We start from the raw sequence: 15,300 nt of genomic DNA on the forward strand, positions 1-15,300 counted from the left end.
GCGCGCCTCTCCGGGAGCCTCGAGGCTGGGGCAGCCCGCGCGGGCGCTGGTGGAAGCTCAGGCGCGTCCCTGGAGGGCGGGAGCCAGGGGCAGCCAGCAGGTGGGGCCCGGGGGCCGGACTCCGCCCCGCGCGCCCTCCCTGTTGGTCCGCGGCAGCGCAGCACCGGCCCCTCTCCCGAGCCGGAGCGCGATTGGTGGCGGCGCTTGTCGCTCGGAGGGGGCCGGGCCGCTCTGCGCCGCTGCTTTCCCCGCCGCCGCTGCTGCCGCCGCCGCCGCCGCCGCCGCCGCCGTCGCCGTCCTTCCAGCAGCGCGGGCCGGTCGGACCGCCCAGGCAACCCGCGCTGGCGATGGGAAACGGCGCGGCCGTGGACCCAGGTTGTGGCAAAGTTTCCCCGACGCGCGTATCCGGGCGCGCGGCTGCCGGCCACCCGTGACCGCTTCCAGAAGGGCTAGGAGATTTTTAATTTGGAAAAAATCCACCTCGTTTCCTTTGTCAAGCTCTCTCTCCGGGTGGCCAGCGGCGGGAGCTCCAAACTTGGGCACGGCGGCTCTACCGCAAGCAGCTCCGGCTGTTGGAGGACCTTGGGACTCAGGTGCTCGGGCGCCCAGCGCCCCGGGGCGGGCGAGGGGGTGTGCGCGCGCGGGGGAGTGCCGGCGCGCGGCGAGGAGGGTCCCCCGGGAGCTCTATATGGAGGAAGGAGCCCAGAATGGTGTGCACCAGGAAGACCAAAACTTTGGTGTCCACTTGCGTGATCCTGAGCGGCATGACCAACATCATATGTCTGCTCTACGTGGGCTGGGTCACCAACTACATCGCCAGCGTGTATGTGCGGGGGCAGGAGCCGGCGCCTGACAAGAAGCTGGAGGAAGACAAAGGGGACACCCTGAAGATTATTGAACGGCTAGACCACCTGGAGAATGTCATCAAGCAGCATATCCAAGGTACGGGCGCCCCGGGAAACTTGGGCCGCTCACCAGGCCCCGGAGTGCCCAGCGAGGCTCCGGGTGCGCTGGGGCGGGTGCGCATGTAGCCGGCAGCTGCGGGGTCTGAGGCCGCAGAAGCTTGGGGGGCTGGGTGTGCGCTCTTGCCTGCATGGGGGACCCTCGCTGTCTGCGGCCGTGCGCGCTTCTCCGGGGCACACGTGTGTGCGCGGGGCTCCACGCGCGGGTGTGTGCAGCTCACTGGCGGTGTGGGGGCGCGCTGCGCACGTGTCCAAATGTGCCCGAGACTCCGGGCTGGTTGCTCGCCGGCTCTCGGGATCGCACACAGGTCCGGCTCAGAGTGTGTACGTGCATGTTTGTGTGTGTACAAGAGAGAGCGGGCGCGGACAGTCGAGCTCATTTGGTCCCTTGTAAGGGCCCACGACGAGATGCTCGCGCGGCCCCAGCCTTTGGCATTTAGAACCCACAGGCTGCGGGACAAGCCTGGACTAGGAAGATTGCGTAGACCCAGCCCCAGCCCTGCTGTGCGCCGTCCGTAGGCGCACAGGTCCGTTGGACCTGTAGGGGAAATCTGTGGCTAGGGGTGCCGCTTAAACCTATAGCGGTGCCCACCCCCACCACAACCAGCGGGTCCAGGACCCTCTCCAGGAGCAGGTGTCGACACGTGGAAGAAGCACGGGAGCCTGGAGCTCTGTCCACTGAGGTGGCGCCTCCGCCCAGGACCGAGAGAATCCCCCCTGGGCTGCACCTTCCCCGCGGGGCCGGGCGAAAGCCGTTGCCTCCGGTAGCTCCACTCCCAGGCCCAGGGCATTCCCAGGCCCAGGGAGCGGTTGGGGCGGAGCACACAGACTCTCGCGGAGTGGTTCTTGAGTCTAAGGCTGCACGAGGTGGTTGCCCTCCATCTAGGCCAGGGCTGGGGCCAAGGGGAGGATGGCGTATGGGAGCCCTCCCGATGCAACCTTGTCCGAGCTCCGCGGGGCACTGGTACTGGGTGTGCACACACGCGCGCGTCTCACCCGTTCACACTTCTCTTTTCGTCACCTCCCCACTTCCCCTGCTTTCTACCAGCGTGTGAGCTTCTGAAGGGCAGGGAACCTTGTTCACCTATAAACCTGGCGGGCCAGGCAGACTCTGGGTCCACTACCTAGCAGATCTTGGCAAATATCTAGCTGATGGAAGGCTTTCTCCCCCAGGAGCACTTTCACTTGTTTACTCGTGGGCGTATGCACCTGCTGCCCCTGCCAGGGTAGAGATAGGCGCTGCGTCCACATTTCCCACTGTAACCCCACACGTCCAGAATAGTTCCTTCCCAGGGGAGGTCCAGGTGAGTGCAGGAGAGGTGTACATATCCCTTGTGCTTTCCAACTAATGACTTCAAAGCAAGCTCATGGCTTAGGGACACTTCCCTCGAAAGGAGACTGTTGACAGCTTCTCCTTCATACCTACCTCTGCCTTTCAAACTGGAACTGGGCTTAGCAGACCGATTTATCTATCTGATGGCCCCTGTTGCTGCTGTTTCTTACCTTTTCCATCCTGTAGGTTTGGACTGAAAATTAATCAGCAATAGAAGTACAGTGCTTGCCCCAGGGTGTTTCAGACTGTTCCCAGGGAGACACAAGGCCATACCTTACTTTGACGTTTCCAGTTTGCCCACAGGTTTTGAGAGATTTTCATTCACAGATTCTGCGTGAGTGTGTGTATATATATTCCTGAAAAATGATTCTCTTGTGCTTTCCAGTCTGCTCAGGGAGGAGGTGAGCAAGGTACTGCTTTGGGAAGCAGGGAGGAGACATTGTTAACCCATGAGCTCATCACAGAGTAGCCCCTATCATATTGAATGTGGACCATGTCACATGATTTATAAGGCTCTACATGAAAGTGAGTGCAGTTTTAAAGCTGAAAGGAGCCTTTGTGATTTTGTTCCCAGGAAACCTTATAACTACACATTGTTCGGAACTTTTAAATATATACCTGAAAAAATTGGGAGAGATGGGAAGCAAAGAGAGAACAGGATTCTTAAAACATACGTTGGTCCGGTTCTCTTGGGTATGTGCCCTGACTGTATATTAGGACTCCTGTGGATATTCAGAAATGACCAGGTTCTCAGGACAGAAAGGCGGAAGCCACAGGCTCTAGAGGGTGGGGAAGTGTCAGTGACTTGGGGAAGGCTAGATGGGAGACAGAGAGTGGAGGTGACTTGGTTGGCTGCGCCGTGATAGGGTAGCGTGACCAGTGACAGCCCTCCCAGTGGCCCCAGAGCCATCCAGAGCTAGGATTCAGGGGATTAAGTGAATTTAGAGATCTATGTTTAAGAGGCCTGCAAAGTTTGGGACTGGCCAAGTGCAACTCTTTGGAGGCAGAGGGTAGGGAAGGACAGTCAGACCCTGGTACTCAGTGATATAGACCGTTCATGTGTATTCCACGGTTAAGTTTCCTCCAGTTAGTACAGCCTTTTGAGCAATCCAGCTTACTGTGCTGAGCTGAGGGAGAGGAGAATAAGGGGTAATGATAATGGCTGAAAATTATATAGCGCCCATTATGTGCCAGGCACTATTCCAAGGGCTTTATGTATATTGACTAATTTAATCATCACAACCCTGTAAAATAGGTAGTATTAACTCCATTTTACAGACAGAGATAAAGACTTGCCTGGGTCACATTACTGATACATGGGAGTTCAGGGATTTGAACCCAGCCCATCTGGCTTCAGGGTCTGTGTTCTTCACCACATACTGTACTGTCTCCTTAGAGGGCCAGCAGCTCACAGGGGAAACAGCGATCCCCTGGAGTTACTTGATGATGGAAGAGGGTGTCAGAGTTAGAGACCTCAGAAGATGCCCAAGGAATGATGAAGTCAGAACCTGCCCACGTTGAGACTCTTCCATAGGTAAACTCAGAAAGCTCTGGGTTTTGTTTTATTTTATGTTGAGAGGCAGAGGTTACGTTCACTTAAAACGTGTTGGTGGAATACCCAGGACAGTTCCTGGCATATCCTGTGGAGTGTAGGTGTTGGATAGATGAATGGATGAATGAATGAGTGTATAATGTGGATACCCAGTGCACCGGTTAGTCATTTATGAAAGCGTTTCCATTCTCAAACGAATGTTTTGCTTTGGAGCCTTGCTGAGGCTTCTTTTTGCTTTGGAAGGAAAGTTGTCCCGGAAACTGCAAATGTCACAAAATGTTCTGCAGAATGTGTCATAGGCCTTGCAATTAGAAGAGGCTTTGGAGCATCACCCTAGAGGTCTGTTCTAGTCATGACTGAAAAGTTTATTTTCCTCTTGGGGGTTGCAGCGATATTTCATTTTAATTTGTTTTCTGATTGAATGATTTAATTAGATGGTGTTTGGGAATCTCTTGGGAATGTAAATTGCAGTTGTGAAAAAAAAATTTTTTTTTCAAATAGTTGGTAAGCGAGAGGGTGGATAGCTCCAGATTTCAAAAATAGCATCCTGTTGGGCTGGAGATAAGTGTTCGTACAGGTTCACTCTTCGGAGGAGATAGATGGGATTGCTGGACGTGGCGAGGCGGATGAAGCAGAGGGTGTGTTGAAGGCAGCTTGTGTTTTGGAGAGCTTGGAACCTACTCAGTGTTGGTTCCTGTCTTATTTTGGAAGTCCCGTAGAAACTGAAACAGTTTTCTCCTCATCTTTTTCCTTCCTTCCTTCCTTCCTTCCTTCCTTCCTTCCTTCCCTCCTTCTTTTTTTTAATGTTTATTTACTTTTGAGAGAGAGAGACAGAGCGTGAGTGGGGGAGGGGCAGAGAGAGAGGGAGACACAGAATCCGAGGCAGGCTCCAGGCTCTGTGCTGTCAGCTTAGAGCCTGACGTGGGTCTCGAACTCACGAACTGTGAGTTCATGACCTGAGCCGACGTCAGTTGCTTAATCAACTGAGCCACCCAGGCGCCCCTCCTTTTCTTGATTAGTATCTTTTTGGATCTGTAAAAGAATGTGCCAATATTAAAGAAAATAATTAAAAATGTATAAAATTGCCTTTAATTCATTTTACTTTAACACATCTATTTTGCATTTGAGCCTTCCCTTCTAACTTTTCCCATCTGCCTCCGTATTTAAAAAAAAAGGTGTAGTCATGGTTTGCATGTAATTTCATATTTCACCTTTTTTCAGCTTGTTTTTTGTTAGAAGTATTTTTTCATGTTTGCTACATAGTATATTGATTCAGTCTTTATTTATTGGAGATCTAATATGTGCCAGGTAGCACAGTGGAGAGGTGACATTGGATATGACAGTAAATCAAGACACTCCCGGACCCTGCCACTGTGGACTTGTTTTTAAAGAACAATAGATTCCCTCTTACTCAATACAGTTGGGCTTTAAGGTAGTTAATTGAAAAACTGAGTAAAGAAGAGAATAAAACATAGTGCATATCTGCACTAAGTTTAAAAATAGTATAAAAAGTATAAAAAATAGTGCATATCTGCATTAAGTATTTTATTTTCATTTTATTTTTGAATATTTTGTACATTCATTTGCAAGCCTTTTGATGTTAAGGCCAAGGCTCGTCATTGGGCGGGGCGGCGGGGGCCTTTCTGATCTTCTTCCTTGCATAAGCCACTTACATAATGTGCTATTTTACAAAGACTGATCTCTACTTCTGTTTCCTTTAAAATTCATTGAGAACTTGAAGATGCTTATGAAGCAGCCTCTGTGTAGTAGCCTGGATTTCTACGACTTTTGCCTCATCCTTCGCAGTGATTTTGCTCACATGCAATTTGAGTGCTATTTCAGTGACTAGCTTTATAAAGTCTTTGCAAAGCAGTTAAATTAATTTTCTTAGAAACAACAGCTCTCATCTTTTTAGCAGTCATATTCCATTGGTTTCCAGAATATGTAATTAAATTAAATTATTCTGTTACAATGACAAGTACCAAAGGTAAAAACACATTTGGGAACAAACCCAGAGGACTGTTGGTAGCCAAACAACTCAGCCCTGAGCTGGAGATGTGAGTGGGGGCGGGAGAGAAAAGCTGACACAGAAGGACAAAGGCATCCTGGGGCTGGTTTCCCAGGGGGATTGAAAGCATGCTTCATTAGGAGAGGTGACAAAGCAGAGGGTTCTTAAAGAGAACTTGTACTGTATTTTTAATGACTGCATAATATTCCACCATCGGTATAACCATTATTGATTTAACCACTTCCCCATTACAGAACATTGGCTTTTCCACTACAATTAATGCAGAAATGAACATATCCACCTCATTTTTCTTCTTTTCAACTATCTTTAAGGATCTATTTCCAGATGTGGGATTACTACGGACTCCAAGAGTAGGAATAGTTTAATGAACGATCGTTGTTAAAATCTTGCTACACAGCCACTTGCAATGTATTCTTGTACCAGTTTCATGGAACCTGGCCAGCATTGGTGGTATCATTTAACTTTTTCTGGGCAAAGGTAATCACTGTTAAGTGTTCTTTTGATTTGTACTTCTTTGATTACTGTAGAACTTAATAACTGTCCGCCCCCCCCCCCACCTCCCCCTGTTACTTTCACCTTGTATTAGTGTCTTTTGCCAGTTTTTCTCTTGGGATGTCAGGTTTTGTGATTTGTATATTATATATACGTATGGTATATTTACATAGATCACTAGTTATACACACACACACACACACACACACACACGGCCTGTATTCTATATTATGTACATATTTTTTGCTTTACATAGATGACTTAGGGCAGTAATTTTCATACTGTGGCCCCAAGCAGCCCCAAGCTTCTGGAAGGTTGGATATGGGACCTGACAAATAAAAGGGTCAACTGAAGTCTCCTGGACCCCTCCTGCACCCACATGCTCTCCTCCTTGCAGCCAGTGTGTCTCTTCCTTCACATGCCTTATATTTGGTGTTCTATAGAATGTTTTATTTTTTAAAAGGCTGTGCTTTTTTTTTTTTAAAAGAAAAGGTTGAAAATCACTGTTTTGGGAGAAAAAGGCCTGACTATTATATTTTTGTGAGGGATGATGGTAGCATAAAGAATTCAAGAGAGTAAACACATCTGAAAGGAAATTGAATTCCTGGGTAGTGTTTTTATAATATCTATTTACCCTTCTGAATACCGTGATTAATAATGTATTACATTATATGACTAATTTCTAAATCCATTCTCTTACTTCAGTGAGTCAAGATCATCCCAACAATGGGAGAAATGGATTATTAACTGCTTTTTGTTTCCTAAAAGTTTGTTAGGCATATTATATGCATATTAATGTATATTATGTCACTAAAAACAGGTTGCTTGCTCTGATTACAAACCATTTGTGGCCCCTAAAAGTCAGAAAATGTCCTAGGTCTGGATGTGGGGAGATTTTTTTTTTTGTCCCTTGTAGCTTTGGATGTCACCTAGAATTGGCTGGTGTCCTTCTCATCTGATCCCTGACTTGGCATGGTTGTGAAGAAGAGGATATGATGTTTTCTGAGTGCTTGTGGAGTTGAGTTGAGGAAAGGGTGTCATTTAAATAGTAAAGCTATTTTTCCTTCGGAATGAACTATGGCGTGTGAAATTATATTAGTAACAGTGATTGATATTTTGAGAGTGCAAGAGCAGGATTTAGAAGTTGGGCCCAATTACCTTTATTAATAGCCCCAGACCGCATCTTCATGGAGTCGGGAAACCTTGCCAAAGAATACAACTTTTTTCCCATGGCCAAAGAATTCTCATTTTTATCCACAAGTGTGTAGGCTGTAAAATAAATGAATTCCACATTCTTTCCCACTCACTCGACATAAATTGTTATTTGCCCTTGATAAGTAGGTTGATGTAGAATCTCAAGGAGAATTCAGAATGAAATGTGGGAGAACCACAGTCTGGTTTCCTGGTCTGAGGGCCTTGAAGGTCAGCTGCAGTCACTTGGGCTATGCTGGTCTGTGTTTTTCCAAAGGTATTTATAGGATTCAGAGCCACACACAAGGTTACTGGACCATCTTCATTACCATCCTGTAGAATTTCTGACTTCACTTCACTTGGGAAGCCAAATGCCTTGGGGCCATTGCCTTTTGGAGGCTTGAGGGTCTCTTTAGGATTGTTGCCCTTTTTCATTACTTGGGTCCTGTCCAGGAGTCTAGGAGAGATGGCTGCCCTGTGGAGAAGCATATAGGAAGGCAGTCTAGTAGGAGGTGATGCTGCGCAGAAGGTTCTTTGTGGGAAGCACCAGGCTGAATGAGTGATGAATGTGGCCAGAAGGCAGTAAGATGGGATTTGGGAAGAAAGAGGATCACACATAAAGATGGAGGGGCAGAAGCCCATAAATGTGAGACGGGCAACCGCAACAGAGTGCAAGGGGTGGAGGGGGCTAGGTCTGCTGGTTCATGATCCAGATGATATGAGTGTTGCTTGCCCTCACTTTTCATGCTGGCCTTGAATGTCTCTCTGGCGCTGGGGGTCCTTGAGTTGGGTAGAGATTTGATTATTCCATGGTGCCTACAATTACCAGCTTATCAAATCTCAGTCTGCCTTTGGGGGTGGAGCAGCTCCGTTCCACAATGCAGTGTGTGAGTATGGAAGCGCTGAATGTTTTCCTTCTCCTCACACGCATGCCTTCACATGCAGGGCACACGCCCCAGGGTGGGGCCAGGATGGAGCATGTCCCTACACGGTGCACACATTCTCACTCTGTCCTTTTTCCTCCCACTCAAGAAGCGGATTAGTATGCAAGAGAATGTGATAACCTTGAAATCCCTTCAACTTACTAGTTAAACTTAATCATTCGTATGTTTTGGTATTTTAGTTATTGTTAACAACCAATCACCGTACGACTGTTCCAATCTAAAATTTGTTGTGGTAGTAATCGGGAACAACTGCTGTCCTGGAGTCCTGTTTGTGGGGCTGTGTACTTTTTATGGACCCAGCTGAGTGCAGCCAACTGGAACTTTAAGCAAGAGGATTCCTGATTATATGAACACTAATGCTTGGGTAGTTTTGCTGGCTACACGATTATGTCTTTTTCTTTTCTTTTAAAAAAATTTTTTGTAATGTTTGTGTATTTTTGAGAGAGAGATGGAATGCGAGTCAGGGAGGGAGGGAGAGAGAGAGAGAGAGAGAGAGAGAGAGAGAGAGACAGAATATGAAGTAGGCTCCAGGCTCTGAGCTCTCAGCACAGAGCACCTGGGGCTCGAACTCACAAACTGTGAGATCATGACCTGAGCCGAAGGCAGGTGCTTAACCGACTGAGCCACCCAGGGGCTCCTCCTCCCCCCTCCCCCCACTACAGGATTGTGGACTAAAGGATTATGGACTACAGGATTATGGACTAAAATATATTGCTAGGACAAATCATCCCAGTGGGTATGGGGTTCTGATGTAGCTGTTTCACTGCCCATCATTCACCATCAGTTTTGTGAAGGCTTGCTTTTCAGAGATGAAACTGCCCTTAATGAAGCTTTGTGAAAGTCCTAAGTGTGCAGTCCCAATGAGACTGTGACAGGCTCTCCGTATGAGGCCACTGGTGAAATGGTGTTAGAGCCAGCAGATGGTTCTCTGGGCTACGTTTTGTTACTGCTTCTCTTCAGGAGTTCACAAAGTACTGTGTTTGGGAAGATCCAGAAGAGTGGTATCTGCACCCCTCTCCTTGGGACAGATGAGAACAATGAAAAATGATGTCTGAAGAGGAGGCTTAGGGCCACCTCTTTAGAATAGCCATTGTCCAGAGTTTAAGACAGAGGTGCAGCCCTGTTTAAGATTGGTGAGTATTGCATTTTAAGCCCTGGTGACTTGTTTGCTTTGCCCATCCATCTCTGTGTCCTGGGATGGACCTTTTTTTTTTTTTTTAATTTTTAACGTATTTTTTTTTAATTTATTTTTGAGACAGGGAGAGACAGAGCATGAACAGGGGAGGGTCAGAGAGAGGGAGATACAGAATCTGAAATAGGCTCCAGGCTCTGAGCTGTCAGCACAGAGCCCGACGCGGGGCTCGAACTCACGGACCGCGAGATCATGACCTGAACTGAAGCCGGACGCTTAACTGACGGAGCCACCCCGACGCCCCTGGGATGGACCTTTAAAGGCCATTGAGATCCCAGAGAAATGGGAAGGTAATTCAGGGACCTGGGCAGGACAGGATTTGAATCCTGGACCCATAAGTGTCAGGCTAATAGCCTCTGGGACTTTAGGAGAACAGTACCAAAATTGCTTGAGCCAATGAATATAAGAGTAAGAAAGCTAAGAGGGGATTTGAAGCTTCAGAAGTGACAAATGAGAATCCTAGCCAAACCCTTGGCTTATTTTAAGAGCAACAGGCATATCAAGTATTGAAGATTGATTATATCAGGAGGCACGGAGAAAGAGAACTCCTGTGTGGCAAGGACTGGACTAGATGCCGTCCATGCGAGGTTGCTTTTTACCTTTGCAACGTGGACGGAGAGTTTTAGAGGTGAGGACAGTTAGACATAGACACTTAGAGAGTTTGCCCAAGGTCACACACTGGTACATGGTGGAGACAAGAAGGGAACTTTCTAACATATATGCTCCCTACACAAGAAAAAGAAAAAGGTGAAACTCACAGAGAGAGGACCAGGAGATCATTCTGTTGGAGACTGTGTTCAAGTGTAAGCTCAGAGGCCTCAGGGCAAGTGGGGGACTGGTGGGGGTGGTGTGCCAGGCAGGTGGCTTGGTCTGTCCTTATGTAGGTGAGGAGCCTCAAGGTTGGGTGCCAGAGGCAGAGGCCTCGCTCTGGAAGGGTGAGCAAGGTGCTGCTCCAGAAGCTGTGGAGAGCCCTCTCTCTTGGATAATTGTGGATCTACTAGGAACATCATAAGCCCCCAGGAACTTGTCCTGCAGGAGAAGCAGAAGGTGCCCGAGGCAAGCTAGAGCTCATTCCAATTCCACGTGGGACTAGAGAGTGCTCACTGTGTGCCAGGCGCTATGCTGAGTGCTTTCCTGTCCATTGACAGAGTCGTGTGTCTTCTGGGGTGATCAACTTGTCCCGTTTGCCCAGGACTTTCCCTGGGCATTGTTTTGTTTTTTAATTAATTTATTTATTTTGAGAGCGAGAGAGCATGAGTGCGTGTGAGTGGGGGAGGGGCAGGGAGAGAGACACACACAGAGAGAGAGAGAGAGAGAGAGAGAGAGAGAGAGAGATAAAGAGAATCCCAAGCAGACTCCTCTGTCAGTGTAGAGCCTGAATGCAGGGCTCGAACTCACAAACAGTGAGATCATGACCTGAGCTCGCATCAAGAGTCAAACGCTTAAGAGACTGAGCCACCCAGGTGCCCCAGGACTTTTCCTATTTTAAAACTGTAGTTCCTGGCTCCAAGGAAGCCCCTCGAACCCGGGCAAACCTGGATGGTTGGTCATCCTTATCTTCTCACACTGTTAAATTCTGTTTAATGGCAGCTCCTAGCATCAGGGCAAAAATAGCCCTTGTGATTGCACCCTATCTGTGTCTTCTGGTCTCTGCTCTTGAATGTTGAGTTTGTCCCAGAGTAGTAAAGAGGACAGTGAGGGTCCCAGCAGCCCCTGCCCCATTCTCTCTGCCCACACAGGCTGCCTCCTCTCTCCTTTGTTATTCCTCCCGCCTTGGCACTCTGTTTTTTAACTGTCTGAGCCTCTTAGGATTTGGAAAGGAAAAAAAAAACAATTGCTGTAAAGGAAAGCTCTAATAAAGTGGTTTGGGCACAAAACATCAGCAGCTGTTTATTTGCCCAAAACAGTAGGAGTCTGTATTAATAACCTTGTGAGTTATATGCTGGGAAGTTAAAAGTAAGCAAAAATCTTACTTGAGACCCGCAAATGTGCCTTTATTCCTTTATTGAACTAATCTCTCTTCCTGTTTATGCTGGTGACATTTTCTATTATCCATGTGGAAGATCCTTCCTGATATTCTGCTCCAGATTTATTTAGCTCTGCCTTGGTTAGGGTCCCAGAGCTGAGGGGTTTTCTGGTTTCTTTTTATTGCAGTTATGATGCTTGGTGTTTATGTGGTTCCCACCTCAAAGGATCTTGACCAACGGGACAGGCATTGCCTAATTAATCATCATAATATTTCCCTAATGGGACAGAAGGAGCCACAGAGGAAGGGGGGGGGGGGTTGGTGATATATGTGTGGGAGAGGCTTTAGACCTGCCTCTCAGTTCAAGGGCTTGGAACAGTGAGTCTTTTAACATTTTGGTTTCTTCCACATCTAAATCTCAGCTTAATAATCAACTGATCCTCTGATTTGCTTTATTTTCTAAAAGACTGTTTGGAGGAAAGTATACATTGTAGGGATTATGATGTAGACCCTCCAAGTCTATAATTGGGCTAGGCTTTTTTAAAAAAAATTTTAATGTTTATTTATCTGAGAGAGAGAGAGAGAGAGAGAGAGAGAGAGAGAGAGAGAGAGAGAATCCAAAGCAGGCTCCAGGCTCTGAGCTGTCAGCACAGAGCCCAATGTGGGGCTCGAACCCACAAACTGTGAGGTCATGACCTGAGCCGAAGGCAGATGCTTAACCGACTGAGCCACCCCAGGTGCCTGGGCCAGGTTTTTAAAAAAATATTTGACTAGAATCTGGAGATTTATATTCGAGGGGAAATGTAATGGGAAGTGGATACAAGAGACTTTTATCAAAGATTCAGAAGTTGGAAAAAGAAACTAGTGAGGAAGTGGTGTAGAAATAGGCCTGAAGTTGTCTGGAGGAGAGATGGGAGGAAGAAGAGAATTCATGTTTGTTGAGCATCTCTTGCGTGCTAAATGCTTTGCATGTGTTACATCACTTTAACCTTGTAAGGAACCTTGTGGGATGCTGTTAGTGCCATTTTACAGATGAGGAAATCCAGGCTCAGCAACTGTAGTTAACTTGTCCAAGATTATGTGCTTACTAAGAGGTAAAACCCCATTACTTTGCTAAGCCCCTTAGTAATAGGCCAGGGATCCTCTTGTTTTTCTGCTGTAGCGATGCTGATCAAGAGAAAAAAAGCTTATCCCTTACTTTCAGCAGAAAGGTTGCCGATGAGACTGGAAGAAAGATTCATGACAGAAGCGAGGCCTTGAGATGGGTTACCAAGTGGCTGTTTTGCTGGTATCCTTCCCTGGAGACACAAGGGGATGCCTGTGCCAGGAGCTGGCCGGGACTGAACACTCAGGAAAGCTGAAAGAGGTTCCAGGGCATGGCCCTTTGAAGCCAACAGTATCATTTTTTTTTTTTCAGGAGAGGACTTAGTGTGAGCAAGCCCATCTCCACCACTCACTCAGACCTAAGGTTTTTGGGGGTCCTCCAGGCTCAGGGCATGGGATCGGGTGGGGGACCATGGAGGGGACTGGTGCACACAAAAGAAACAGCAGACATGTCCGAGTTTGCCAGGCACTTCCCATTTAATTGAGGAAATGGAATATTCAGGTAAAGTGGATATAACGGTGGGCCCCTAGCTCTGTGGGCAGATATAGGAGGTGGACTCCAAGGCTGGCATTAGTTTGGATCCTGGCAGGGTGCCAGCAGTTGGGGGTGGGGCATGAGATGGTTGGGAGAAACTGCAGACCTGCTTCCAAGTTCCTGTTCTTCCCCAATATGATTGGGAATTTGACAGTGACCTGATACATATCCTGCTTTCTGTTGGTCACATGCTCAGATCCTTCCCTTCCGTCATCCAACCAGCATTTATTGAGTGCCTAGCAAGTGCTGAGGGTACATCAGTGGAACAAAGACAAAAATATAAAGGAGTTGTAATTAAATGAGATGATCAGGAGCTGTCCTGTCAGCAAGGACTTGAAGAAAGTTAGGTGTGAACTCTGTCTGGGGGAAGAGATTTCGAGGTGGAGGGAACAGTGTAAAGGCCCTGGGGTAGGAATGTGCCTGGTGTGTTTGAGGAACCGTGGGTTAGCTAGTGTGGCCAGAGCAGAGTGATTATGGAAGAAAGGGGTGGGGGATGAGGCCAGAGAAGTGCTGGTTGGAGAGCAGATTGTGCAGGCCTTGTAGGCCACTGTGGGAGAAATGGGGAGCTATGGGCAGGGGTTAGCAGAGAAGCCCAGCTTTTAAAGGCATCAATCCAGGCTGTTCTGTGGCTACTCCCTGAGCACTCTGCAAGGGCTTGACTCTGTGCCAGGCATGTCAGGAGATGAAAAAATATATATGACATGGTTCTTTCCTTTAAGAAGCTCATAATCAGGCCTAGAAGACAATACAAGAAACCGTTGAAGATCTTGTGCAAGCTAACTAGTGTAATGAGGGTTAAAATTGAATTCTAGAAGAGTGCATCATCAGAACGGACTTCCTGGAGGAACTGGGGCTTATGACACATCTCGGAAGAATGAGGAGGATTAAGAGGAGTGGAGCAGGGAAGATCTGGAGAGGGTAAGCTCAGATCTTAACTAGCAGTTACCTGCGCCTTTCATTTAATGTGGGGAAAAGCATGCAGGCAGTCAGTGGCTGGAATCGGTGCTGCTGTTTTCAGGGTGGGTGACCTTGGGCAAGTCTCTTCGCTGTCCTGTGCCTCAGTTTCCCCAGCTGTAGAAAGGAGGGCGGTTGCTCCCTAAACACTGTGGGATCATTGTGCTGATGAAATGAGATGCCATGCGGGAAAGCACCCCCACCCTGCCTGTCATGGAGCAGGCATAGGGGCGGGAAGCACATTCTTTTCTTCAGGCTTCCTTCTTTCCCTCTTTCCTTCATTTCCACTATCTTTTCTTCTTGGAGCTCACATAGAAAACACGATCAGGAATGTATTTTCTGGTTGCAATGCCTAGAATAGCAGATTTGAAGCCCATTTCAGTGCCATTAGACATGATGTGTATGCTAAGACTTCCCCAGTTACATCTAGCCTGAGAAGGTCAGAAGTGAGATGAGAGGGGAGCCCGAACTAATGCTAATACTCAGGTGTCTCCGTCTGACTTGCCTACTTCTCTGAAATTCTAAGCCTGCCAGCCTGAGGACCTGCTCCTGTTTGTAGAGAAATATTTGTTTTGTAAAACCCACTTGGCATTGCAGTGGGCAGCAGACCATGTCAGGAATGTGCTATGTTTGTAGGAAGCTTGGCTGGTGGGAGAATTATGCAAGGTGCCCAGCTACCTGGTCAGAGTCTCATTTCCCCAGTGATGGATGGGAAGGACTCTCCCCAATGACGGAAAGAGAGTCTCCTTAAGGAGAGACTTGGGTTTGTGTGTGTGTGTGTTTTAACCTGCTGACAGAATTGCAGTCATGTCAGCCTATCTTCCCGCCAGGGTGAATTTGATTTAATTCCAAGCAACGTGACTTATAATTTCGATTGCAGGCAGGAAGGTGTGATTTAAGACAATTGTCAGGGAGACTCAATTTAATCTTTTCTTTCTACCCCCTCTGCAAAATGTGTATTTTGTTGTGTGATATAATTTTAATATACGTTCTTTACAACTCAGGATAGATGTAGTTTCACATCAGGAAGCTCCACTCTACATTTT

The 15,300-nt window shown here is 47.7% G+C and overlaps 1 protein-coding gene across 3 annotated transcripts in view; it reads left to right on the forward strand.

Moving 5' to 3' along the window:
* The first annotated feature begins 254 nt into the window (after positions 1–254).
* GALNT18 (polypeptide N-acetylgalactosaminyltransferase 18) overlaps positions 255–15,300 on the forward strand; it is a 355,336-nt gene continuing 340,290 nt past the window's right edge. For all 3 annotated transcript variants that reach the window (XM_040456863.1, XM_040456864.1, XM_040456865.1), the window contains exon 1: positions 255–942. In XM_040456863.1, the coding sequence (XP_040312797.1) occupies positions 708–942 (235 nt within the window). In that variant the 5' untranslated portion in view covers positions 255–707. The remainder of the gene's footprint in view (positions 943–15,300) is intronic.

Source organism: Herpailurus yagouaroundi, unplaced genomic scaffold, assembly GCF_014898765.1.
Source record: "Herpailurus yagouaroundi ecotype Mexico unplaced genomic scaffold, PumYag 218, whole genome shotgun sequence".
NCBI lineage: Eukaryota > Metazoa > Chordata > Mammalia > Carnivora > Felidae > Herpailurus > Herpailurus yagouaroundi.